This window comes from Bombina bombina, chromosome 2, assembly GCF_027579735.1.
Source record: "Bombina bombina isolate aBomBom1 chromosome 2, aBomBom1.pri, whole genome shotgun sequence".
Lineage (NCBI taxonomy): Eukaryota > Metazoa > Chordata > Amphibia > Anura > Bombinatoridae > Bombina > Bombina bombina.
Window position 1 is genome coordinate 280,836,729 of NC_069500.1, and position 27,374 is coordinate 280,864,102.

At 37.8% G+C, this 27,374-nt stretch overlaps 1 protein-coding gene across 1 annotated transcript in view; it reads left to right on the forward strand.

The window, feature by feature from the left end:
- The window catches only part of LVRN (laeverin), a 350,458-nt gene that overhangs the window by 297,897 nt on the left and 25,187 nt on the right, over positions 1 to 27,374 (forward strand). Inside the window, exons 17-18 of the mRNA XM_053701576.1 lie at positions 3,287 to 3,460; positions 24,585 to 24,722. Coding sequence (XP_053557551.1) covers positions 3,287 to 3,460; positions 24,585 to 24,722 — 312 coding nt within the window. The remainder of the gene's footprint in view (positions 1 to 3,286; positions 3,461 to 24,584; positions 24,723 to 27,374) is intronic.

Sequence of the window (27,374 nt, forward strand, 5' to 3'; positions counted from 1 at the left end):
TAGAGAGAGAGAGACACAATCACACACAGAGGGTTAGAGAGAGAGAGAGACACAATCACATACAGAGGGTTAGAGAGACACATAAGGGATGAGAATCAGAGGGGGAGGAAGAGAGACAGAGAGAGAAAGAGACCATGGGGGAGAACAACACATAAAGAGATGGATAGATAGAGAGACACACACACACACACAAGGGGGGGGAGAGGGACCACTGCATTTTAAAGTAATAAAACAGCAGAGCTACAGAGAGTTCAGAAAATGAGACTATAATTTAGTGTAAAGTACAGAGGCAAGCTGCTAAGTTAGTGGGTGTAAAGTTTGAGTAAACAAAATACAAAAACGACCCTGCTGTAAAAGAGTAAAAAAACACTAAACCACATTCATTAAATGATCATTTTCACTAACAGAATCCCTTTCAGTAAAATCTTACTTTAACAAGATGTGCCTGAAACACTGCAGTGCTCTCTCTGCCTCTCTTCCTGCTCTGTATAAGGATTCAGGAAGTGACAGTGGCACATTCCACTGCACTTAGAGGGGAAGAACAGAACTCTCTTTTTAACTTTAGCAAAGCTAGCAGGTTCCCAGGACAGCAACAAAATATATGAAAGTGTTTTTTTCCATTTCTGTTTTGTTTTAAATGATTTAACATCCAGCCCCAACCCTAAGTTCCACTTACTAATGCCTCTCGCTGGATTGGTTCAGCCCAAATAGGACTGCCTCAAATAAGTAGTTAATAATGGGCCATGCAATGATCTTAACTACTTTTATCCTGTAGGTGGCGCAGCATGTTGTGTAATGGTGGGCAGACCTGCTTGTGCCTCTCCATTACACAACATATAGCTGTGAGAGAAAAAAATGGTGGGGAAAAAAAATTACAATTTTTTTTTATTTTTTTTAAGGCCAATAAAAAAATATATATTTTTGCCCATATGAGAGGTGAAGCACTGCCTCACCTGCCTCTAGTGACTGCACATCACTGATATATATATATATATATATATATATATATATATATATATATATATATATATATATATATATGTGTGTGTGTGTTTAACCTGCTATCTACTGTGTTGTGGCTGCTGGATTGGAGAACAATATATGTAAATATGTTGATTTGTTTTTGTTTTACTTTTGCTAAAATACTATTGAAAGTTCCACAATTAGGTGGCATTTTATGAGGTAAGGATTATTTTTTTATTTATTATGAGGAAAGGATTCATTTTCTATCTGTGCTGCAGCAGTGATTGTGGGTAGTAAATTAATAGACTCAGAAATTACCCACTAAGGGCTAGATTACGAGTGGCGCGCTAACTGTTAAGCACAAGGTTAAAAAGTAAAAGCGTTAGCTTGAGCGCAATTGAGTTTAAAGGGATACTAAACCCAAATTTTTTCTTTAATGATTCAAATAGAGCATGCAATGTTAAGCGACTTTCTAATTTACTCCTTTTAAAAATTGTTCTTTGTTCTCTTGTTATCTTTATTTAAAAAGCAGGAATGGCTAAAAGTCAGCAACCATTAAAGGGGTAGTAAACATACAAACTAATGTTATATAATTCTGCACATAGTGCAGAATTATATAACATTAGCTTACCGGCACATTTATACTTCAAAGGATTGCAGAGAAATTTTAACTAAAACCTCCTTTTACCAGAACGCCGCTCCTTGCTCTACTGAGCGGGTCTGGATTTTACACAGTGCATCTCTGCAACACTGTGTGCCCGGTCGCGCCATTAAAATAAATGTAGCTCGCTCCCGCTCTGGTCTAGTAGCGGGAGCAAGCTGCACACTATTTGCAGAATTATATAACATTAGTTTGTAAGTTTACTACCCCTTTAAGCAAGCAATATCCAGGGTGCTGAACCTGAAATGGGCTGGCTCCTAAGCTTTATATTTCTGCAATTAAATATCCCTTTAATTTGCGTTGGGATTGTGCGACTTCAGAGCAAGTACAGTTACACTCATAATAACACAGTCTGAAAAAAATTATTTAAAAAAAATATTGCATAAAAAAGTTATAAGGGCTAAAATAAATGAGGTCTACTAAGATGTTAGAAAAAGGAAGGCAAAGGTCTTTAACATATAAATACATACATATACATGTCTAAATAGATATTTGATATACAGTATCTCACAAAAGTGAGTACACCCCTCACATTTTTATAAATATTTTATATATTTTCATGTGACAACACTGAAGAAATGATACTTTGCTACAATGTAAAGTAGTGAGTGTACAGCCTGTATAACAGTGTTAATTTGCTGTCCCCTCAAAATAACTCAACACACAGCGATTAATGTTTAAACCGTTGGCAACAAAAGTGAGTACACCCCTAAGTGGAAATGTCCAAATTGGGCCCAAAATGTCAATATTTTGTGTGGCCACCATTATTTTCCAGCACTGCCTTAACCCTCTTGGGCATGGAGTTCACCAGAGCATCACAGGTTGCCACTGGAGTCCTCTTCCACTCCTCCATGATGACATCATGGAGCTGGTGGAAGTTAGAGACCTTGCGCTCCCCCACCTTCCTTTTGAGGATGCCCCATAGATGCTCAATAGGGTTTAGTTCTGGAGACATGCTTAGCCAGTCCATCACCTTTACCCTCAGCTTCTTTAGCAAGGCAGTGGTCATCTTGGAGGTGTGTTTGGGGTCGTTAGCATGTTGGAATACTGCCCTGCGGCTCAGTAAGGGTCCATTGAAGTCTATCAGGGAATAGCAAATTAATTGCTCAAACGGGAGCACTAAATAGCGTGCCACTAGTAATCTATCCCTAAATCTATATATTTTTTTTCTCTGTGAATTTCAGTGCCAGCACATTAAGAGCCTGTTAAGCAAAACCTCAGTATATAAATGGGAGCAATTAAACATGTTACAAATTGTGCAAAACTAGAGAGATTACCTTCCTAGGTATTATAAATAACATCTCATGTTTCCCCCTTGCTACACACTGCTAAACTTCAATGTAACAGGAGACCAGAGATAAAGAAAACTACAGAAAAAAACATACTTCAAGCAATGAGAGTAATAATAGAGTAAAAGCAAAAGAAGCAGCAACCCCTGTGGTGGGAGTACTACACTGTGCACAATATTATTAAACTAAATACAGACTAAATTGAACAAGAAAAGACTTTAAAGCAGGGGCTGTTTAAAACATTTGCATTAATTTGCAACATACACTGATGTTGTATATTTCTAATGAATCACTGTAACAATGATCACCCGAAATACATACATGTGAAGCCTAATTGTATTAAAAGAGCTTAAATGTTTATTTTACCTTTCAGAATACCAGAATCAATTAGATGGTCAGTCTATTGCTATGCCATTGCAGAGGGTGGGGAAGAGGAATGGGAGTTTGCATGGAAAAAGTATAACACATCAAACACTGATGATGTTCAAGAGACAGACCGTTTATTGCATGGCTTGAGCTGTACAAAGGAACCATGGATACTTAATCGGTAAGAATTGTTGAAGGAAAACATAAGAAATATTTTTTTAAATCTTATAGAATAATCTCCTAACCATTCCCTCTTCAAAACTCACAGCCATTCTTAGAAGAGACAAATAATTCATACTTACAATATATTGCCCACTAAGGTCCCTAAATGTATCTAATTTTACCGATATGTCTATTGCTGCATTATGTGAATACTGATTGGGGTTCCCTTGGGTCTGGTACCTGTAACATAGTGTAAGTGTAAATCCTCAATGGTACATGTTACTAAGCCTGTCCATACTTATACACATCATTCTGCTGTGACTCCATAGGGTGTGTTAGTATGTATAGACATCACTCATTTTATCAAATTCATGGCATTTGAGACTACCTATAGTTTTGGTACTTTATTTTTATTTGCTACGGGCTTCAAGTCCTGATAATCTGGTAATAGCAGTGTGTAAAAAGTCAGGAAATATTTAGTTTGATGTACAAAGAGTTATATTGTGGAAATAAGTTGATTAGTATGATATGGAACAGAGACTCTGCTCTGGAAATGATGAAACTAGACCAAAGAAGAAAGCTTTGGACCAATATGAGTACAGGGCTTGAGTCTTCATTTAGTAAAAAGCAATCTGAGATATGGCTTGGAGAGCAAGCTAGAATGATGTGAGTTAAATTTGCTTAAACATAGAATTCAATATTAAACTACCATGATTCAGAGAGTCTACAATTAAAAAAAAAACACACACACAACTTTTCAAATTACCTCTATTACATATCTCCATTCCATGAAAAAAATAGTGACATATTCTTAAGATTATCTTGAACGTGTTTGTGTCTTGCACAATACATACTGTATAACATTCTTGCAAATATAGGTTTTATATAGTGCTCAAGGTACGTGCACATATCTAAGCTTACCTCGATATCACCTAGATTACGAGTTTTGCGCTAAACATGGTGCGAAACTGACGGCAAAAAAATTGCGTTATTGCACTCTCCATAGTGCTGCCATTATGAGTTACTGAAAAGCCTCCTTGTGCTGTGTGTTATGGTGCATTAAGCTCCATACCGTACAAAAGCAAAGGGCTGAGTTGACGTGCTTGTGCACGCTTTCCCCATAGACATCAATGGGGAGAGAGTGTTAGAAAAAAAACTAACACCTGCGATCGCGGAATGGAGATCGCCGTAACGCAACCTCATTGATGTCTATGGGGAATAGAAAGTTACGTTTAAAACCTAACACTCTAACATAAACCCCTAGTTTAAACACCCCTAGTCCGCCGCTCCCTGACATTGCAGACACAAAATAAAGTTATTAACCCCTATTTCGCCGCTCCCCAACATCACCAACACTAATAAAAATTATTAACCCCTATTCCGCCGCTCGCCGGCATCGCTGACATGAAATAAAGTTATTAACCCCTATTCCGCCGCTCCCCGACATGACCAAAACTAATAAAAATTATTAACCCCTATTCCGCCGCTCCCCGACATTGCCGGCACTAATAAAAATTATTAACCCCTATTCCGCCGCCCCCGACATCGCCGACACCTAAATAAACCTATTTACCTCTAAACAGCTGCCCCCCCCCACATCGCAAAGCACTATAATATAGTAATCACCCCTAAACCTCCAGCCCCCCACATTGTAACTACTAAACTAAACCTATTAACCCCTAAACCACCGGCCCCACATTGCAAAACACTAAATTAAACTATTAACCCCTAAACTTAACACGCCCTAATTTTAAATTAAAATTACAATATAACTATCTTAAAATAAAAACTTACCTGTGAAATAAAAGTAAAAAAACTAAGTTTAAACTGTAAATTAACCTAACATAACTATTCTATTAAAATGGAGAAAAAACTACCAATTAAAAAATCTAAATTACAAATTTAAAAAACCTAACACTACGAAAATATTTAAAAAAAATCTAAAATTACAAAAAATAAAAAACTCTAAGATTACAAAAATAATAAACAAAATTATCAAAAATAAAAATATTTACACCTAATCTAATAGCCCTATAAAAATAAAAATATTTACACCTAATCTAATAGCCCTATAAAAATAAAAAAGACCCCCAAAATAAAAACACCCCCTAACCTACATTAAAATACCTATAGCTCCTTAAAAGGGTCTTTTACCTTAAAAATTAAAAAGTTCCCCCCTAAAGGTAAACCCACCGAACCAACCACCAAAATAAAAAAATGTAACTCTAAAAAATCCTAAGCTACCCATTGCCCTTAAAAGGGCATTTAGCTCTTTTTCTGTTCAAATCAGCCAATAGGATTTCAGTAGCTCTCATCCTATTGGCTGATTTGAATTTGAAGGATCAAATCAGCCAATAGGAATGCAAGGTACGCCATTTTGAAACAGCTACCTGGCATTCAACTTCAGTGTACGGCGGTGACCATAAGAAGAGGACACTCCGTGCAGGATGTCATCGCCATCCAGGATAGCTCCGCTCCGCGCCACCGAGATGAAGATAGAAGACTTCCCCGAGATGGATGAAGGTGTCGCCACCTGGATGAAGACTTCTCGCTGCCTGGATGAAGATGGATGTCCGGATTTCAGGAACCGTGAGTAGATTTTCTGGGGTTAGTGTTAGTTTTTTTTGGGGGTGTTTTTTTTTAGATTAGGACTTAGGGCACTTGTAAAAGAGCTAAATGCCCTTTTAAGGGCAATGCCCATACAAAGCCCCTTTAGGGGCAACGGGTAGTTTAGGATATTTTAGAGTTAGGTTTTTTTTTATTTTGGGGGGTTGGTTGGGTGGGGGGTTTACTATTAGGGGAGATTAGTCATTTTTAAGGTAAAAAAGCTGTTTAATTTAGGGCAATGCCCTACAAAGGCCCTTTTAAGGGTTATTTGTAGTTTATTGTAGGTTAGAGGGTGTTTTTATTTTGGGGGGCTTTTTATTTTTATAGGGCTATTAGATTAGGTGTCATTGTTTTTATTTTTCATAATTTAGTGTTTATTATTTTTTGTAATTTTCGATTTTTTAAATATTTTTGTAGTGTTAGGTTTTTTTAAATTTGTAATTTAGATTTTTTTTTTTTTTTTTTTTTTTTTTTTTTTTTTGTTATTTTTCAAAAAGCTTTATTGAATCAAAAACAATATAACAATACAGGTTATTCATTTTACATTTTTATGAAAATACAAACAAATTAGTTAGTGTGAAGATCTTTAGAAAATAAGTATTTCCATTTCTCTGTCAAATATTATGCAGACCATTATGCATGTAAAATGTTCTTTTCCTGTTTAAAATCTATAACAGCTTTAAATATAAAATAAGGATATAAACAATAAAGGTTATAATAACATAACTTTGGTGTATTTCTATGAGGCGCAGAGGAGTAGACGCACTTGATTTATGTGTGTCTCGGGGTCGTGAGGTCAATCAGGTCCTATTTATACTTGGTTGTTAGACTATGTTAGGGACTCTTATTTATTGTATAGATATGTGTTTCCCAGAAAATCATTAAAGCACAATAGAAGTCCATCCTGCCTGTTTTTTGATAATGGTATTTTTCTAAGGATAAAAGGGAAGTAACATTTTGTCTCCAACTTCCTATTGTAGGAATTGTTTGTTGTTTCCAGAGCCTCGGGATTAACTGCTTCGCGCTACTTAACATGATGTATAGGAGTGTTAGTTTATATTTACATTTAATCTTAGGGGGGAAATTAAATAGTAAGGTAATGGGGTTGTAAGGTATATTATGTGAGAGAACAACTTGGATCTCTTTGTGTATTTGCTTCCAAAATGGTTGTAGAGTGGGACAATCCCACCAAATGTGATATAATGTGCCCATCTGTTTACAGGCTCTCCAGCAGTGTGGGTCGGAGTGTTTATAAATTTTAGCAAGTCTGCTAGGGTAAAGGTACCAGCGTCCTAATAATTTCATATTGGTCTCTGTTATACTCATAGAGGATGGAGATTTACTCATCTGTTGGAAGATCTTGTTCCATGTTTCACCTGTCACCTCAGCTCCTAGCTCTGTTTCCCATGCTTTGGTGTATGATGGGAGTTGTCTAGAATGGGTATCTATCAGGATTTTATATATTGCTGATAGTGTGCCTTTCATGGGTTGGGTGGCCCAACATAGGTGTTCAAATGGTTTTAAAGTCCGGACTAAGTTTGGTTTATCTTTGTGATGCATTATGAAGTGGGACATTTGGAGGTAGTCAAACCATCTATGAAAATGAGGAATATGTTTATCAATTAATGACGTTCTGGGCAAGAGAGCTCCTTGTTCTAGAACTGAGTAACAAGGTAGGCCGGTTGTGATATTATAGAACTTATCATTCCAGATGTGTTGATGGGAGGGAAAGTCCATATTATGTAACAGGGGAGAGAGAGGGGAGGGGATTGTGGAGATATCGTAGCGGGCCCTTATTAGGGCATCCCATGTTATCATAGTGCTTTCAACTAGAGAAGGGTTACTTGAGTGTGGGGTTCTGTGTTGCGGGTGTGTCCAGCAAATAGCACTCAGGCTCCTCGTTGCTGACAGATCGTGTTCTAATTTAACCCACTCTTTATTTTGAGCGTTTTTGCTCCAGTCTACAATCCTGGTTAGTTGTGCTGCCTGTTTGTATAATTCTAGGTTGGGAACCCCAAACCCACCCCTGTTCCGATTTCTATATAGTGTAGTTTTTGCTATTCTGCTCCGTTTGTGTGCCCATATGTAGGAATTTGCTAGAGATTGTGCCGTTCTAATAAAATGTGTGGGGGTAGATATGGGAACTGTTTGGAATAGATACAATAAGCGAGGGAGGATACTCATTTTATAAGCTTGTATTCTTCCTAACCAGGATATATGTTTGTTTTGCCAATTATCCAAATCTTTACGTATTTCATTGAGGAGTTTTTGGTAGTTCAATTTAAATAGTAATTCTGACGATATTGCAATTTGTATCCCTAAATATTTTAACGATTTACGTTGGTGTGTAAACTGATATTTCTGAATTATCGTTTCGATGACTGCACTGTCGGTTGCTATGCTCAAGAATTCCGATTTAGATGTATTTATTTTAAAGTTGGACATAGTTCCATAGGAGTTTAGTTCAGTCATTAGTGTGGGTATAGTAATCTCCGGGAGGGTTATTGTAAAGAGGATGTCGTCAGCGTAAAGTGATGTTTTGTATTGTGTATCTCCAACTAGCACCCCGTGTATTTGGTCATTATTTCTAATTTTAGTGGCCAGAACTTCCATGGCCAGTATAAACAATAATGGGGAAAGGGGGCAGCCCTGTCTTGTTCCATTGTAAATTTGGAAGGGATCTGATAGGGAGTCATTTAATTTGATACGGGCCTTTGGGTTGTGATATAGGGCGAAGATTTTGTCTATAAGGAGGTCTCCCAGTCCAAAATGGGATAATGTAGATTTAAGGAATTGCCAGTCGAGCCTATCAAAGGCTTTCTCGGCGTCAATAGCCAAGAATATTGTTGGGACAGATTGGGTTTGGACGTATTCTAACAGATTTAATACTTTAATGGTATTGTCGCGCGCTTCCCTGAGGGGGACAAATCCTACCTGGTTCGGATGGATAAGGAGGGGCAGATATTTATTAAGTCTGAGTGCGATAATTTTGGCGTATAATTTGATGTCCACGTTCAGCAATGAAATAGGACGAAAATTGGCAGGGGTGTCTGGCTGTTTGCCGGGTTTAGGGATGACTGTAACATGAGCCTCCAACATGGAGGGAGGGAAAGGATGTTGGGCATCTGTCCTGTTAAATATCACTTCAAGTTGTGGGAGTAGGATTTGTGCAAACTGTTTGTAATAATAAACTGAAAAACCATCCGGTCCCGGGCTTTTACCAGATGGTAGTTGTTTGAGAGCCAAAAGGATTTCCTTCGTAGTGATTGGAGCTTCCAACTCCTCTGACTGTTCTAAAGTTAATTGAGGGAGAGGAATGGGGGTAATGTAAGTCTTGATCTCAGGGCTTGTTTCTACCGGGGTATTCCTCTTTTTTAAATTATAAAGTTTGGAGTAGTATTGCACAAATTGGGAAAGGATCTCAGGGGTAGTGTGAACCTTTTTATTTGCGGGTGTTTTTAGCTCGTGGATAAAGGTTTTCAACTTTTTAAGTTTAAGGGCACGTGCCAATAGTTTCCCTGCTCTGTTATTCTCAAAATAAAATTTTTGCTTAGTTTTAAGCGCTAATGAGTTGGCTTCTTTGAGCATTTGGTCTTGGACCGTTTTCCTAGCTGTTTCAAGCGCAGTGAGAGTTTGTGAATCTGCTGGATTCTGCTTGTGTGCATACTCTAACTTAGCTAAAAGGTCTGTTGATTGCTGATAGAGTGTGCGTGCTTTGCTTTTAACATATGCCTGTCTTTTAATAAATTCACCCCGTATGAAGCATTTATGAGCTTCCCATACTACATATGGATCAGTTTCTGGAAGTGAATTGAATTGAAAATATTCAGGGAGAAGCTTTTCTAGTTTAGCTTTGAATTCAGGGGCATTTAACAAACTGTCATCTAATTTCCACTGGAAGACTCTCTTGGGGGCAGATGGCCAGTCAAGTCTTGTGATTACAGCAGAATGATCTGACCAAACTGTGTGTGAGATTTTAGAGGATAAAACATTAGATAGACCTTTCTGATTGGTGAGGATATAATCAATCCTGCTATAGGATCGGTGCGGGGACGAGAAAAAAGTATAGTCTCTCTGCTCAGGGTGTTTGAGTCTCCAGATGTCAAATAGGGTCTGGTCTCTAAATATTTTCCAGAGGTGTTTTGTTGTGCTTTTCGATATAGTCGGATGTGGATTTGATGTATCCACACACGGCTGGATCGGTATATTAAAGTCACCCCCAATGTAAAGAGCGCCTTTAGCGTAATCTAAAATTTGGGCGAAGTGTTTCTTAAAATAGGGGAGTTGTTTAGTATTTGGGGCGTATAGGTTGACCAGTGTTACTGGGGTGCCGTATATCAGGCCAACAATACAAAGGAACCTTCCTTCCGTGTCGGTGTAAGTTTTGATATGTGTATAAGGTATGTGTCTGCTTATAAGAATGCTGACTCCGTTTCTTTTGTGCTCAAACGAGCTGTGAAAGTGTTGGGTATAATGGTAGCCAAAATATTTTGGTTCTTTAGATTTTAAGAAATGGGTCTCTTGTAAAAAGAGAATGTCTCCCTTTTTCCTATGTAGGTCTGTGAGTGCCATTGAGCGTTTCTGAGGTGAGTTCAGTCCCTTTGCGTTTTGACTAATTAGCGTAATGGTTTTATTGTTGGCTGGCATTAGGTAGGTTGTGTTTTGAGGTTAAGCAGTGCTCTGATTGAGTAATTTTATGACTTAAGAGTTGCGCCTCTAGAGCTATACACCAAAAAGATAACATAAAACATTTAAACAAAAAACAATAATCAACAAAACTTCTCTCACTGGAGTAACATGAGAGAATAGTGGGTAGCAATTGTTTCATAACAAGTGCAATGTTAAGAAGGATGGTAACCAGCTGTAAAAATTAGCTACTAACATTCAATTATTTAAACCAACATGACCTGTGTAAATTAAATGGAATAGAAATAGAAATAGAGATAGAAATAGAAATAGAAATAGAAATAAAAGAAGAAAGAAACAGGTGACATAAATTCAGTTCAACTTATTCAATTTAACTGAGCAATGTTATTTTGATAATACAGTGTATGTATCGGGGGGGAGAGGGGGAAAGAGGAAGGGAGAGAACAGGGGAAGGCACATGATACTGTTTCAAGTACAATCTCACCATACTGCTTGTCCTAATGTCCTTAGGAGGATTTAGTGTCCGTCATGTAACCATAACGGCGGGTGAGTGAGACAGTTTTTCGTTCAAAGATAGAGAGACGGACATTGAAGAAAACCCATCCTGTTTTATTACTTAGGTTTTCTCAGGTGTATGTTGCTTCTTGCTTGGATCTGAGGTAGCCATTGATCTCTGTTTCTTTGGAGTAGATGTGCTTGAATGTCTCGATTTGGATCTATGGGAGGAGGGTGCCTGCTGCCATTCCATGCTGTGTTGTTTTGTTCTTTTATGAACAGGTTGTTCTAGTAGTGGCTCTTCTCTACTGCAGTCTGGGGGGTCTAAATCCAGAGCTTTGCAAAATGCTGGGATTTCTTCTGTAGTTTTACAGGTCAGCTTCCGATTTCCATGGAATACATACAAGTGAAAGGGGAATCCCCATCTGTAGAGGATTCTTTTTTGCCTTAAAAGAGAGGTTAAAGGATTCAGTTCTCTTCTTCTTTGCAGTGTCCTGGGAGAAAGATCAGCATAGAACTGCAGGACCAAACCTCGGAAGCGAACTGGTTGATTTTTCCTAGAGGCATTTAATAATTCTTCCTTTTCTCGAAACTGCTTGAATTTAATAATAATGTCCCTTGGAGGAGCCGAATCTGGTGGTTTGGGTCGTAATGCTCGGTGAGCTCTATCCCATTGAAAATTTTCTGCTGCTTGTGACCCTGTTAAGTGTTGGAATAGTGCGGGGAGGTAGGTCATTAAGTCCTTAGGTAGGACTGACTCAGGTATTCCTCTGATTCTTATGTTTTTCCTCCTTCCCCGGTTCTCCAAGTCTTCTAACTTGTCGTGCAGCGTGTCGAGAAGAGAGGCATGTAGTACTGCTTGATCTTGCAAAGATGCAATGGTTTCTGTGGCTTGTCCTGAGGTATCTTCAAGTGCCTCAACCCTAAACCCTAGGGAATGCATGTCTTGTTTGAGCTCCGCCATCTCCTCCTTAATGCAAGATCTAATGATTTCAGCTATATCTTGTTTGGAAGCAAGTGAGGAGAGGACAGAGGTTGGGATTTGTGACATAGGGTCTTGTGGCGGTGTGATTGGGGTAGAATTGTTAGAGTCTCTGTCAGGAGAGGAAGGTACCTCAGGATCTGAAACTGCTGAAAGCCTCAAACCACCAGAAAAGAAGTTTTTTGCCAAATGGTCTTTTGAAACAAGCGGCTTAGTGAGTTTGGCAGGTTTTATTTGTTTTCTGGCCGCCATTACCTTGCTGTTATTAGCTACTGTAATTATTTATGCAAGGTTTTCTGTTATGGAGTGATTTTAATTAGTCCCGGAATAGTGAGATTATAGACTGTTTCTCTGTATTATTTCCTTTACATGTATCCGCAAAGTGCCACTGTGTGATTAGCTATAGTATTTTGGTTTTAATCTATGGCCCTGTGTACTGGCATATGCAGTTTAATATCTGCCGAGATTGTATCTTCTTGTTTGCAGGTATTTAAAGATTGCGGCTCTATTTAAGCTTTATGGGCTATGCTGTCTTTGCCACGTGGGGGGATGTCAAGCGGCAGGGAGGCACGGTGTTCTATGCGGGTAATTTATTCAACGGTCGCTGCTCTGTGCTCACCCTGTCTTGTGACGTTCTTGTCAGCTGCTTTCTGTTGTCCAAGTGGCAAGTGGTCCGGTGGGCCGCCTAGGGATATCTCCGATGTCAGTCTGTGCTTTCTGGGCAAGATGGCGGCTCCCGTGTAGAACACACGCCTGTGTACTCCGACACTCTGTGGTCCTGGGACAGAACCTATGTCCGATTCAAGTGCCCTGTGTCCCGGTAGCTGCTCCGTCACCTGTTCTATCCGAAATCTGCGCTTTAACAGGTCATTTATGGTGGTCTTATAAAGCTGGTGTTACGGAGCTCAGGGATTATGCGGCCATTTGCACCGCTTCCGGCTCCGCCCCCCCGTAATTTAGATTTTTTAATTGGTAGTTTTTTTTATTTGATTTGATTAGTTATGTTAGGTTAATTTATAGTTAAAAAAAAAATGTTTTATTTCACAGGAAAGTATTTATTTATTTTAAGATAGTTATATTGTTATTTTAATTTAAAGTTAAGGGAATGTTAGGTTTAGGGGTTAATAGTTTAATTTAGTGTTTTGTGATGTGGGGGGCAGGTGGTTTATCGGTTAATAGGTTTAGTTTAGTAGTTACGATGTGGGGGGCTGGAGGTTTAGGGGTTAATACTTTATTATAGAGTTGGCGATGTGGGGAGTTGGCGGTTTATGGGTTAATAGGTTTATTTAGGTTTTGGCAATGTCGGGAGCGGCGGATTAGGGGTAAATAACTTTTATTAGTGTTGCAATGTCGGGGAGCAGCGTTTTAGGGGTTAATAATTTTATTTAATAGTAGCGATGTGTGTGGGCGTCAGATTAGGGGTTATTACGTTTAATATAGTATTTGCGATACGGGAGGGTGGCGGTTTAGGGGTTAATAGGTCATTTATGGGTGTTAGTGTACTTTGTAACAGTTTAGTTATGAGTTTTGTGAAACATTTTTGTTTTGCAAAATCCATAACTACTGGTCTCAGATGGCGGTATGGATCGTGTCAGAATAGGCTGTAACGCAAGCATTTTAGCCATACCACACAACCTGTAATACGGCGCTATGGAAAATCCCACACTCAAACTGCATTTTTTTTAAGTGCGGAATGGACGTTGCGGAATGGACAGGCTAAAATTATTGCGGTATACCGCCGCGACTCGTAATATGCATTCCTGGCCATTCCAGCGTAATGGCCAATTTTTCAGCGTTAATAGCCGTACCGCAAAACTTGTAATCTAGCTGTATGTTCACTATGTTCTCATGGAAAAGAGAAAGGTGTTTCTTCAAATTTTCTATAAGTCATAATTAATACAAAAATGTACCAATAGCACATTAATGGTAAACATTAACTTGCATGGACAACGTTTCGTCCCAAATGGGGGCTATGCATCTGACAAAGTACTTCATTCATTAAGACTTTTTTTAAAATAAGACTTGCTACAGGTATTTAACTATTGAGGTGTAGATGACCAGTATATGTTAATTTGACGGCATTGGCAAAGATTCTGTGTAAACTGATATTAATTTATGATGGATGAATTATTAGTTTGAAAATAATACTTTCGTGCTTAATAAGAAATAAAAAAAAGTATCAAATAAGAAGTTGAGGAGATATTACACTTTGGGGCATATTTATCAAGCTCTGTATGGAGCTTGATGCCCCGTGTTTCTGGCGAGTCTACAGGTTCGCCGGAAACACAAGTTATGAAGCAGCTGCTCCATAGCCTGTCCGCCTGCTCTGAGGCGGACAGACCGCCAGAAATCAACCCGATCGAATACGATCAGGTTGATTGACACCCCTGCTAGCGGTCAATTGGCCGCAAATCTGCAGGGGGCGGTATTGCAATGATAAATGCTGAGAGCGTATGCTGTTGGCATTTATCGATGTGCAGCGGGCATGATCCGCAATATCGGATCATGTCCGCTCGCACAATGATAATTCGGCCCTTTTAACTGAAAATAATGGAGGCAGTGGAGATCTTTTCAGACTGAGGAGTCTGAGGAGGAAAAGGGTGGATGAACAAGGGACCTCCTAAAAATGGTGTCAGAGGGACTCAGGACAAGAGAGGAAAGTTAAACAGAATGAGAGGATAGGACACTGAAAAAATCCAACAATGAGGAGTAGGCAAAGCAGAAGACAACTGCAAAGGAAATCAATTAAAAACTATTTTTAAAAAAATATGGAAAATGTTAGGAGTAATATAAATTGAGAAATAATAAAACAGAGAGACAATAAGGAAAATAAGCATATATGTCCGCCAGACATTGGTAAATCGACCGCTTAGACCGGTTTACTTCTCAAAGCAAATAAATAACAAACATTTGTAGTCTTTATTAACATTATAAAGTGGAGGTAAGGGGCAAAACGTGACATTTTCTGAAAGGGACAGTCAACACTAAAATTGTTATTGTTTAAAAAGATAGATGACGCCTTTACTACCCATTCCCAAGCTTTTCCCAACCAACATTGTTATATTAATACAGGTATACCCCGCTCATACAGCGGGTTAGGGACTGGAGCCCCGCTGTAAAGTGAAAACCGCCTTAAAGTGAAACAAGGCAGTTTTAGCTTTCTTTTCACTTGCCAGTGTGTTTAAAAACTTAAAACATGTTCTAACTAACTTATATTAGGTGTGCAATAGCGCTAAGTTTAGTTTAACACTCGCACAGCACAGTATGCAATAAATACTGTACCTGTAAAATAGTGACAATCACTGTAGTACAATTTGCCAGACTATAGCACTGAGACACAGATTGCACTGTAATGCTGTAAACAGAGTGAACTAAGCATAACAAAATGGTGCCAGTCACTTTTCTTGCAATCTCACAAAGATTACAGCACTGTTTTAAAATCCTTGGAGGTTGAACTTCAGCTCCACAAAGCGCTGTAAAGTGAAGCGCTGTAAAGTGAGGTATACCTGTATACTTTATAACCTTTAAACCTCTAAATGTCTGCCTGTTTGTAAGCCACTACAGACAGCCTCTTAATGACATGATTTTTTTATTAGCTTTTCACCACAGGGGATTGCTAGTTCATGTGAGCCATATAGATAACATTGCGCTCACGCCCGTGGGTTGTGGCAGACACTGCACTAATTGGATAAAATGGAAGTCAATAGATAATAAATAAAAAGTAATGTGATCAGTGGGCTGTCAGAAAGGCTTAGATACAAGGTAATCATAGCGGTAAAAAGTGTATTAATATAACCATGTTGGCTGTGCAAAACTGGGAATTGGGTAATAAAGGGATTATCTATCTTTTTAAACAATGATATTTTTTTGAGTTGACTGTCAATGAAATGCAAAACACAAAAAACATAATTTATGTAAGAACTTACCTGATAAATTCATTTCTTTCATATTAGCAAGAGTCCATGAGCTAGTGACGTATGGGATATACATTCCTACCAGGAGGGGCAAAGTTTCCCAAACCTCAAAATGCCTATAAATACACCCCTCACCACACCCACAAATCAGTTTAACGCATAGCCAAGAAGTGGGGTGATAAGACAAAACTGCAAAAGCATAAAAAATAAGGAATTGGAATAATTGTGCTTTATACAAAAAAATCATAACCACCACAAAAAAGGGTGGGCCTCATGGACTCTTGCTAATATGAAAGAAATGAATTTATCAGGTAAGTTCTTACATAAATTATGTTTTCTTTCATGTAATTAGCAAGAGTCCATGAGCTAGTGACGTATGGGATAATGAATACCCAAGATGTGGATCTTCCACGCAAGAGTCACTAGAGAGGGAGGGATAAAATAAAGACAGCCAATTCCGCTGAAAATAATCCACACCCAAAATAAAGTTTAAATCTTATAATGAAAAAAACTGAAATTATAAGCAGAAGAATCAAACTGAAACAGCTGCCTGAAGTACTTTTCTACCAAAAACTGCTTCAGAAGAAGAAAACACATCAAAAATGGTAGAATTTAGTAAAAGTATGCAAAGACCAAGTTGCTGCTTTGCAAATCTGATCAACCGAAGCTTCATTCCTAAACGCCCAGGAAGTAGAAACTGACCTAGTAGAATGAGCTGTAATCCTTTGAGGCAGAGTTTTACCCGACTCGACATAAGCATGATGAATCAAAGACTTTAACCAAGACGCCAAAGAAATGGCAGAGGCCTTCTGACCTTTCCTAGAACCGGAAAAGATAACAAATAGACTAGAAGTCTTTCGGAAATTTTTAGTAGCTTCAACATAATATTTCAAAGCTCTAACTACATCCAAAGAATGCAACGATCTTCCCTTAGAATTCTTAGGATTAGGACACAATGAAGGAACCACAATTTCTCTACTAATGTTGTTAGAATTCACAACCTTAGGTAAAAATTAAAAGAAGTTCGCAACACCGCCTTATCCTGATGAAAAATCAGAAAAGGAGACTCACAAGAAAGAGCAGATAAATCAGAAACTCTTCTAGCAGAAGAGATGGCCAAAAGAAACAAAACTTTCCAAGAAAGTAATTTAATGTCCAGCGAATGCATAGGTTCAAACGGAGGAGCTTGAAGAGCCCCCAGAGCCAAATTCAAACTTCAAGGAGAAATTGACTTAATAACAGGTTTTATACGAACCAAAGTTTGTACAAAACAATGAATATCAGGAAGACTAGCAATCTTTCTGTGAAAAAGAACAGAAAGAGCAGAGATTTGTCATTTCAAGGAACTTGCAGACAAACCTTTATCCAAACCATCCTGAGGAAACTGTAAAAATTCTAGGAATTCTAAAAGAATGCCAAGAAAAATGATGAGAAAAACACTAAGAAATGTAAATCTTCCAGACTCGATAATATATCTTCCTAGATACAGATTTACGAGCCTGTAACATAGTATTAATCAGAGAGTCCTCTATGACTGAGAATCAAGCGTTCAATCTCCATACCTTCAAATTTAAGGATTTGAGATCCTGATGGAAAAAAAGGACCTTGTGATAGAAGGTCTGGTCTTAACGGAAGAGTCCACGGTTGGCAAGTGGCCATCCGGACAAGAACCGCATACCAAAACCTGTGAGGCCTTTAGAATCTTGGAAATTACTCTTGGAAGAAGAACTAAAGGCGGAAAGATATAGGCAGGATGATACTTCCAAGGAAGTGACAATGCATCCACTGCCTCTGCCTGAGGATCCCTGGATCTGAACAGATATCTGGGAAGCTACTTGTTTAGATGAGAAGCCATCAGATCTATTTCTGGAAGTCCCCACATTTAAACAATCTGAAGAAATACCTCTGGGTGAAGAGACCATTCGCCCGGATGTAACGTTTGGCGACTGAGATAATCCGCTTCCCAATTGTCTACACCTGGGATATGAACCGCAGAAATTAGACAGGAGCTGGATTCCGCCCATACCAGAATTCGAGATACTTCTTTCATAGCCAGAGGACTGTGAGTCCCTCCTTGATGATTGACATATGCCACAGTTGTGACATTGTCCGTCTGAAAACAAATGAACGACTCTCTCTTTAGAAGAGGCCATGACTGAAGATCTCTGAAAATTGCACGGAGTTCCAAAATATTGATTGGTAATCTCACCGCCTGAGATTCCCAAACCCCTTGTGCTGTCAGAGACCCCCAAACAGCTCCCCAACCTGTCAGACTTGCATCTGTTGAAATCACAGTCCAGGTTGGAAGAACAAAAAGAAGCCCCCTGAACTAAACAATGGTGGTCTGTCCACCACGTCAGAGAGTGTCGCACAATCGGTTTCAAAGATATTAATTGAGATATCTTTGTATAATCCCTGCACCACTGGTTCAGCATACAGAGCTGAAGAAGTCGCATGTGAAAACGAGCAAAGGGGACCGCGTCCAATGCAGTAGTCATAAGACCTAGAATTTCCATGCATAAGGCTACCGAAGGGAAAGATTGAGACTGAAGGTTTCGACAAGCTGAAACCAATGTCAGACGTCTCTTGTCTGTCAGAGATAGAGTCAAGGACACTGAATCTATCAGGAAACCTAAAAAGGTTACCCTTGTCTGAGGAATCAACAAACTTTTTGGTAAATTGATCCTCCAACCATGTTCTAGAAGAAACAACACTCATAAATGACTGGAAAGGTTCTTCCTAGTGAAAATGAGCAAAGGGAATTGAATCCAATGCTGAGGCCATAAGACCTAAAATTTCTGTGCATATATAGCAACTGAAGGAAATAATAGAGACTAAAGGTACTGACAGACGGAACCCAATAGAATTATCCCTTGTCTGATAGAGACAAAGACAGTGACACAAACTATCTGGAAACCTAAAAAAGGTGACCCTTGTTTGAGGAATCAAGAGCTTTAAAAAAAAAGATCCTCTAACTATGCCCTGAAGAGCAAGTGAATCATATGAGATTCCGCATCCTCAGAAAATAATCTGAATGAAAACAGAAAAATGAAAATATGCATTTATTGTATCTAAGGAAAACAAATAATGCTATCAATGACCATAAAAAGGCAAAATAGTTTGAATAAAACTCCAAACCCGGTTCCTAAAAAACGAACTGGAAGAAATACCCCAGAAGATTCCAGGTCTGAGCAGCGCTTGAACCCCATGGGTGCCTAGCCATGCTTCAACAGTATCCAAAATATATAGGACAGAAACACACTTAAAGAAAGTGTTAGCCTTACTGGAATAAAATCAAAGAAATTTGGACAAAATAGAACCAAATAGATTTCAAAGAAGTCTTAACCAGCCCCTTACCAGCCAAGCTGGAATACGGCATGTACATCGCAATATTAGGGAGCTGATTTCGAACCCCAATTAAAAACATGTTACTTGGGAAAGAACTCAGGAATTCGTTCCTTAATAAGAACAACCAAACTAGTATAAGCTTAAAGTTTTAGTCTTAGAACTCAATCTTGAAGCCCAGAGTAACAGTTAAGAATTGAATCCAATTATAAAACAAATAATTGATTATCTTAGAACAAAAGAAATATGGATTTTTTTATTTTTTTTTTAAATCACAAAATTCTTCTAGCTAAAATAGCTAAAGACATAGATTAACCCTCATTTGCGAAAATATTCAATAAAATGAAGACACAAATGAAATTATTAGCATGATAGTCCAGTTTAAAGGACCAGTCAATACAGTGGACTTGCATAATCAATAAATGCAAAACAACAAGACAAATGCAACAGCACCTAGTCTAGTAAATGTTGTCCCTTAACAATGCTAAAATAAATCATAATCTGATACTTGATCTTAAAGTAAACAGAAAAAATGAAGCAATTGCAATATCCAAATAAATCACAGGACCAAGAAAAGTACCTGAAACTAAATAATTTTCCATAAATAAGATACAACTATCTAAAAGAAAATAAATACTATTTTGCTATAGAAACAATAGCATAATTAGAAGAAGTAGAGATAGCCCCAATAAATTGGAGAACCCTCCAAATTGAATTTAACTGCTGGCAAAGAATATAGTTTAAAACCTTTGAAGAAGGAATAAAAGAAAATTCTCAGCCTATTCCATTCCCTAGAATGGGGAATTGGAAAGAAAAACCTCTGAAAACACAGAAGAAATAAATAGGCAGAAATAGTGTCAGCTAGTCTTAAAGAACTAGTTACCTTAATATCCAAAATAATCAACACCTTTTCAACAAAGAACAAATGTACTTTAATAATAGAAAAATAATAAAAAAGTAGATTTGTTAGTGTCAATATCTGATGAAGAAAATTTCTGAAAGAGAAAAAACATCATCAGAGAAGGATAAATCAGTATGTTGTTGGTCATTTGAAACTTCAATAATTAAAAAAGAAGTGAAAAAGACCTAAAAATTTTATTAGAAGGCACGAAGTCAGACAAAGCCTTTAAAATAGAATCAGAAAAATATTTCTTATAAATCTTCTAAATATTTCTTGTACATAAGATGTAAGAATTGAAATATATAAAGCATAAACACTAATGGATTCTGCATGTAAAAGTATATCATAATAACTTATTACAAACCATAGCTAAAGATAAACATTTATAACATTTAAAATAAATGAACTTAGCTTTGGTAGAACTGAAACTCAGTTAAGGGTTTTTCCAGAAGTGGCTTCTGATTCAGGGTCAATCTGAGACATCTTGCAATATGTAATAGAAAAAAACAACATATAAAGCAAAAAAGATCAAATTCCTTAAATGACAGTTTCAGGAATGGGGAAAAAATGCCAATGAACAAGCTTCTAGCAACCAGAAGCAATAAATAATGAGACTTAAATATTGTGGAGACAACAATGACGCTCAAATTTTTTAGCGCCAAAAAAATCCGCCCACATTATTTGGTGCCTAAATGCTTTTGGCGCCAAAAATGGCGCCACATCCGGTAACGCCGACATTTTTTGGCGCAAAAAACGTCAAAAAAATGACGCAACTTCTGGCGACACGTATGACGGCGGAAATGACAAGAAAATTTTTGCGCCAAGAAAGTCCACGCCAAGAATGACGCAATAAAATGAAGCATTTTCAGCCCCCGCGAGCCTAACAGCCCACAGGAAAAAAGTCAAATTTTAAGGTAAGAAAAAATGATTTATTCATATGCATTATCCCAAATATGAAACTGACTGTCTGAAATAAGGAACGTTGAACATCCTGAATCAAGGCAAATAAATGTTTAAACACATATATTTAGAACTTTATAAAAAAGTGCCCAACCATAGCTTAGAGTGTCACAGAAAATAAGACTTACTTACCCCAGGACACTCATCTACATGTAGTAGAAAGCCAAACCAGTACTGAAACGAGAATCAGTAGAGGTAATGGTATATATAAGAGTATATCGTCGATCTGAAAAGGGAGGTAAGAGATGAATCTCTACGACCGATAACAGAGAACCTATGAAATAGACCCCGTAGAAGGAGATCATTGAATTCAAATAGGCAATACTCTCTTCACATCCCTCTGACATTCACTGCACGCTGAGAGGAAAACCGGGCTCCAACCTGTTGCAGAGCGCATATCAACGTAGAATCTAGCACAAACTTACTTCACCACCTCCACGGGAGGCAAAGTTTGTAAAAACTGATTTGTGGGTGTGGTGAGGGGTGTATTTATAGGCATTTTGAGGTTTGGGAAACTTTGCCCCTCCTGGTAGGAATGTATATCCCATACGTCACTAGCTCATGGACTCTTGCTAATTACATGAAAGAAATTAAAAATTAAAAAAAAAATAAACAATATGTTAGGAGCCAAAACTTTTTCCTATCTTACTCAGCAGCAAAAGCAAAAGTGGAAGTTTAGGGACTCTTCAGGCAGTATTCAAAATGTGTTTTTTGTTTTGGTATTGGTTTACCTGCCATTTGATGTTTTGGTATTGGTTTACCTGCCATTTGATGTTTTGGTATTGGTTTACCTGCCATTTGGTGTTTTGGTATTGGTTTACCTGCCATTTGATGTTTTGGTATTGGTTTACCTGCCATTTGGTGTTTTGGTATTGGTTTACCTGCCATTTGATGTTTTGGTATTGGTTTACCTGCCATTAGATGTTTTGGTATTGGTTTACATGCCATTTGATGTTTTGGTATTGGTTTACCTGCCATTTGATGTTTTGGTATTGGTTTACCTGCCATTTGATGTTTTGGTTTCAAATCAAACAAGAAAGAGGAAATTTAGTGACTCTTTTGACAGTATCAGGCCCATTTATCAAGCTCCGTACGGAGCTTGAAGGGCTGTGTTTCTGGCGAGTCTTCAGACTCGCCAGAAACACAACTTATGAAGCAGCGGTCTAAAGACCGCTGCTCCATAACCCTCTCCGCCTGCTCTGAGCAGGAATCGAATACGATCGGGTTGATTGACACCTCCCTGCTGGCGGCCAATTGGTCGCGAGTCAGGGGGGGGCGGCGTTGCACCAGCAGCTCTTGTGAGCTGCTGGTGCAATGTTAAATGCTGAGAGCGTATTGCTCTCCGCATTTAGCGAGGTCTTGCGGACCTGATCCGCAGTGTCGGATCAGGTCCGCAAGACCTTTGATAAATTGGGGCCTATATGTTTATTATGAGGAAACTTATTGACTAATTTCCTCTGCTCCTTTCAGGTGTGTAATATCATGTTTTTTTGTGTAGCCATATGCTGCTGTTGTGTTTTTTTATATAAGTTTCATTGTTTTGTTACTGTTCCATTTAAAAGCTGCCTAAGTAGTAAAACGGACAGATACGCAAAATGTTATTCACTCTTCTTTTAACATTGAAAGTGACATTATGAGTCCTCGGTCTGAGCTCAGTTCATGAAAAAAGGCAATTCTTGAACAAAGATGAAAAGAACAGTACTTAAAGGGACAGTTTACCCAATTTTCTCCCCTTTAAATTGTTCCCAATTACCTATTTTACCTGCTGGATTGTATTAAATGGTTTACAAGTAGCTCCTTTGCCCTTATTTTGGCATTTGGAATAGCTGATTTAGCCTGTGGTATCCCCACTTATACTGAAAGTTTCTGGTCTTACGTCCAGGCTATTGACAAGCCTATGTAAGCACAGCCAGCGGAAGAACATGGTTATATTAATATACGTTTTACCTCTGTGATTACCTTGTATCTAAGCCTCTTTTGACAGTCCCTTGATCACATGGCTATTTACTTATTATCTATTAACTTGCATTTAAGCCAATTAGTGCTGTGTCATGCACAACTCTACAGGCATGAGCACAATGTTATATATATGGCCCACATGAACTAGCAGTCTCTTGTTTTGAAAAGCTAATAAAAAACGTGATAAGAGGCTGTCTGTAGTGGCTTAGAAACAGGCAGACATTTAGAGGTTTAACTGTAATAAAGTATATTAATATAACAATGTTGGTTGTGCAAAGCTGGGGAATGGGTAGTAAAGGCATTATCTATCTTTTTAAACAATAATAATTTTGATGTTGACTGTCCCTTCCAGAAAATGTCAAGTTGTGCCCCTTATAGTAACCTCCACTTTATAATGTTAATAAAGACTACAAATGTTTGTTATTTATTTGCTTTGAGAAGTAAACCGGTCTAAGGGGCCGACTTACCAATGTCTGGCGGACATGATACACTGTAGCGCATCATGTCCGCCAGACATCGCTGAAAGCCGACAGTATACGCTGTTGGCATTTATCATTGCACAAGCAGTTCTAGTGAACTGCTTGTGCAATGCCGCCCTTGGCAGATTTGCGGCCAATTGGCTGCTAACAGGGGGTGTCAATCAACCCGATCGTAAAGGATTGGGTGGATTGATGTCCGCAGCCTCACATGGAAGCACACAGAAAAAGGGGCATCAGGGGCCATTCGGCCCTTGATAAATCGGCCCCTATATGTCCATGGAACTTGAGCAAAATAAGCAGTGTCCTATACCTTTGTGGTTGAGATAGCAATTAATTTATGTATGAATCGCTATTAAATTCAGATGTTCAAAACTTTCTGATATTCAGATAGTAACTTGGACAGAATGTTGATGGAATATGATTTTGCTTTACTTTGATAAAAAAAAAAAAAAAAAAAAAAAAAGGAGAAAAAAATGTGTTTGTAATCCTGATCCATAGTTAACCCATACAGTGACTTGCAACCACAAATGTCCTTAGAAAGAAACTGCAACAAAAAGATAGTGACACAAATCCGTTAAAAATACTTTCTAAAGTTACAGTCACGTTTTCTCTTGAGAACACATAAGAACTCTTGAGATGTGTAAACTGTCTGCTAGCTGCCTACTTACAACAATTTAAAATTGAATAAAATGTACTTTCTACTTTCTTCCCAAAATTCAGACAATGTAAATGATTATAGGGACTGAGGGTATTGCAGAAGATGTGCATTTATTTATTATTTGTGTGTATGCTTTCATCACGTCCCTCATATACAATTTTTTTATTCTTGAAAATAATTTAGTTCTTATTTATAGTTTTCTACAGAACATCATGGAAATAGAAAGTCCAGATCACATTGTATTGGATGTCTTACAGAATGTTATAAAAAATGAAATAGGAAGACACATTGCATGGGAATTTATGAAAGAAAATTGGGAACGTATCAATGCTCTGTAAGTATTATGCTTTTGTACAATCTATTTACACAACACATCTCTTTAGTTAAATGAGCTCTCTATAAAAACGATATATCTTACTAAGAGGTTTTAGTAAATATTATTATCATTACAAATATCTTACTGATTCAAACAGATATATGATCAATACATGAGACATGAACATGTGTTTACATATTGACACATAAGACTTTGAAAGTGTGAGCTTACAATTTAGATAAGGCAATAATTGTTGGGAAATGCCTGTGAACAAAGTTCTCCGAGGAGGCAATGTTGAACTTGCAAGAAAGGTTTCTATTTTTGGGGGGAAAAAGTAACCATGGATAAAGCATTAGTGACTATTAATGACCATATAATGGGCCAGATTACAAATGGAGTGCAAACGCTCCCAGCTCGAGCTTTAATCGAGGTAACCTGACGAGCACAAAAATCCAATATTAGAATATTGCGTGTGCATTCACTTATTCCTTCATAGAAGAAAATCGAGATAAAAAGTGGGGGGGAAACCTAACACCTTACTTCATCGCAAACTCGATCGCATATACTCATTTGTGCTACCCTGACATGAATATTTCATATTCCAATGTTACTTTACATAGTAACATAGTAGATGAGGTTGAAAAAAGACCTGAGTTCATTGAGTTCAACCTATGCAAATTTAATATACTTACAAAAAAGCTCCAGTTGAGCTTAAATTAATCCCATTTAAAGGTGACCCATTTAACACAATCAATAATATCCCTGAATATTCTGTTTCTAGGCCGAAATGTATCCAAACCATTTTTAAATTTATCTAAGGTATTAGTATTCACTACCTCCTTTGGTAATGAGTTTTACAACTCGTTTCCATTCCAGGAGATTAAATCTCCTTTCCTCCAGCCTTAAATTGTAACTTCTTGTCACAACTAATTTTCTTGGAATAAATAGAGTTTCTGCCATCTCTGTATATGGGCCTTGAATATATTTGTGATGTCACCTCTCAAGCACCTTTTTTTCTAGAGAAAACAGACCCAGTTTGGCTAACCTCTCCTCATAGCTTAAAGTCTCTTTTGGTTCTGCCCTTTGGTGGGTACATTTAGCTACAAAACAGCAAGCACAACCCAGGTGCTGAATCAAAAATGAGCCGGCTCCATATCTTAGATTCTTGCGTCTTCAAATAAAGATAGCAAGAGAATGAAGAAAATTTGATAATAGGAGTAAATTATGGAAAAATACCACTACAACACTACAAAAAGATTAGATGATTTCCTAGCAATGAACTTCCTATGATAAGAATATTGCCACTCTACACAAAGTAGCGCACACAATACAACAGATAGGGGGAGAAGTAGAACTACTACTATATAAGAATTGACTTAGTGACCAATAGGAATATATCATGTCATGTACTGTGGATATAATTAAGGGGATCAGATTGTATTGTGACTGACTCCACTTCATTTGTAATCACTCCCCTCGTTGTATTTTACAACGTATAATGTAACCTGTATTGTTGTTTTATTAGTTTCAATAAATAAAAAAAAAAAAAAAAAAAAAGGAGTAAATTAGAAAGTTGCTTAAAACTGCATCCTCTATCTTATTAAAGAAAACATTTGGGTTTAGTATCCCTTTAATGTAAAAACAACAACCCAATAAAACCACAACATATCCCTACACTATTAACCCCTTAAGCTCTATAACCTCCAATGCAACCTAGCTTCACTGCACTATTAACCCCTTAAGCGACATAACCACAAAATAACCTTACCCCTCTACACTATTAACCCTTTAAGCGACATAACCATTGACACAATTTACCCCTCTACACTAGTAACCCCTTAAGCAACATAATATCCAATGCAACCTAACCCCTGTACACTATTTACTCCTTAAGCGACATAACACCCACAGTACTAAACAAATAAACACTACAGTAAACAAATAAAATAAACCCCCAAAAAAGAAACAAAAGTACACAACAGTAGAACACAACAAAGTAAATAAACCAATATTCAAAAGTACACAACAATAAATAAGCAAAAAAATACAACAATAAACACATACACAAAAATAAACACTAAATTAACCCTTTCCTGCCATTAGAACATTCAATGCTGTCCTAACTGCAAGAGGCTTTAGCGCCATTAGAACAGCATAGAACATCCTAACCATTTGGTTGTCCTGAAACCTTAGCAGCTTCCTATATGGGACCGTGGGTTAGGGGGGGCGTACCTAGCATCATAGGCACTCCCCCCTGGTCCAATCCCATAATTTAAATCACAAGATCACATGAACAATCACAATTTTTACTCATTTGTTTACATCAGAACTTTGTTACAATGTAGAGAAACGAGACCCGGCAGGAAAGTGTTAAACAAAATACACAACAACAATTACACAACAATGGTTCTGTTTTTTTTTGTAGATTTATTGCTTATTTATTGTTGTGTGCTTATCCATAAAGCAGTTGGCGCCGCCATGTTTAGTAAAACTGAGGCTGTGGGTATTTTACATAAAATGGGGTCATGAGCTCAAGCTAAAGGGTAGTAGATTCAGGAGTAATTTGAGGAAGCACTTCTTTACAGAAAGAGTGATTGATTTATGGAATAAACTTCCTCAAGAGGTAGTAGCAACAAACACTGTGGGGGACTTTAAAAATGCATGGGACAA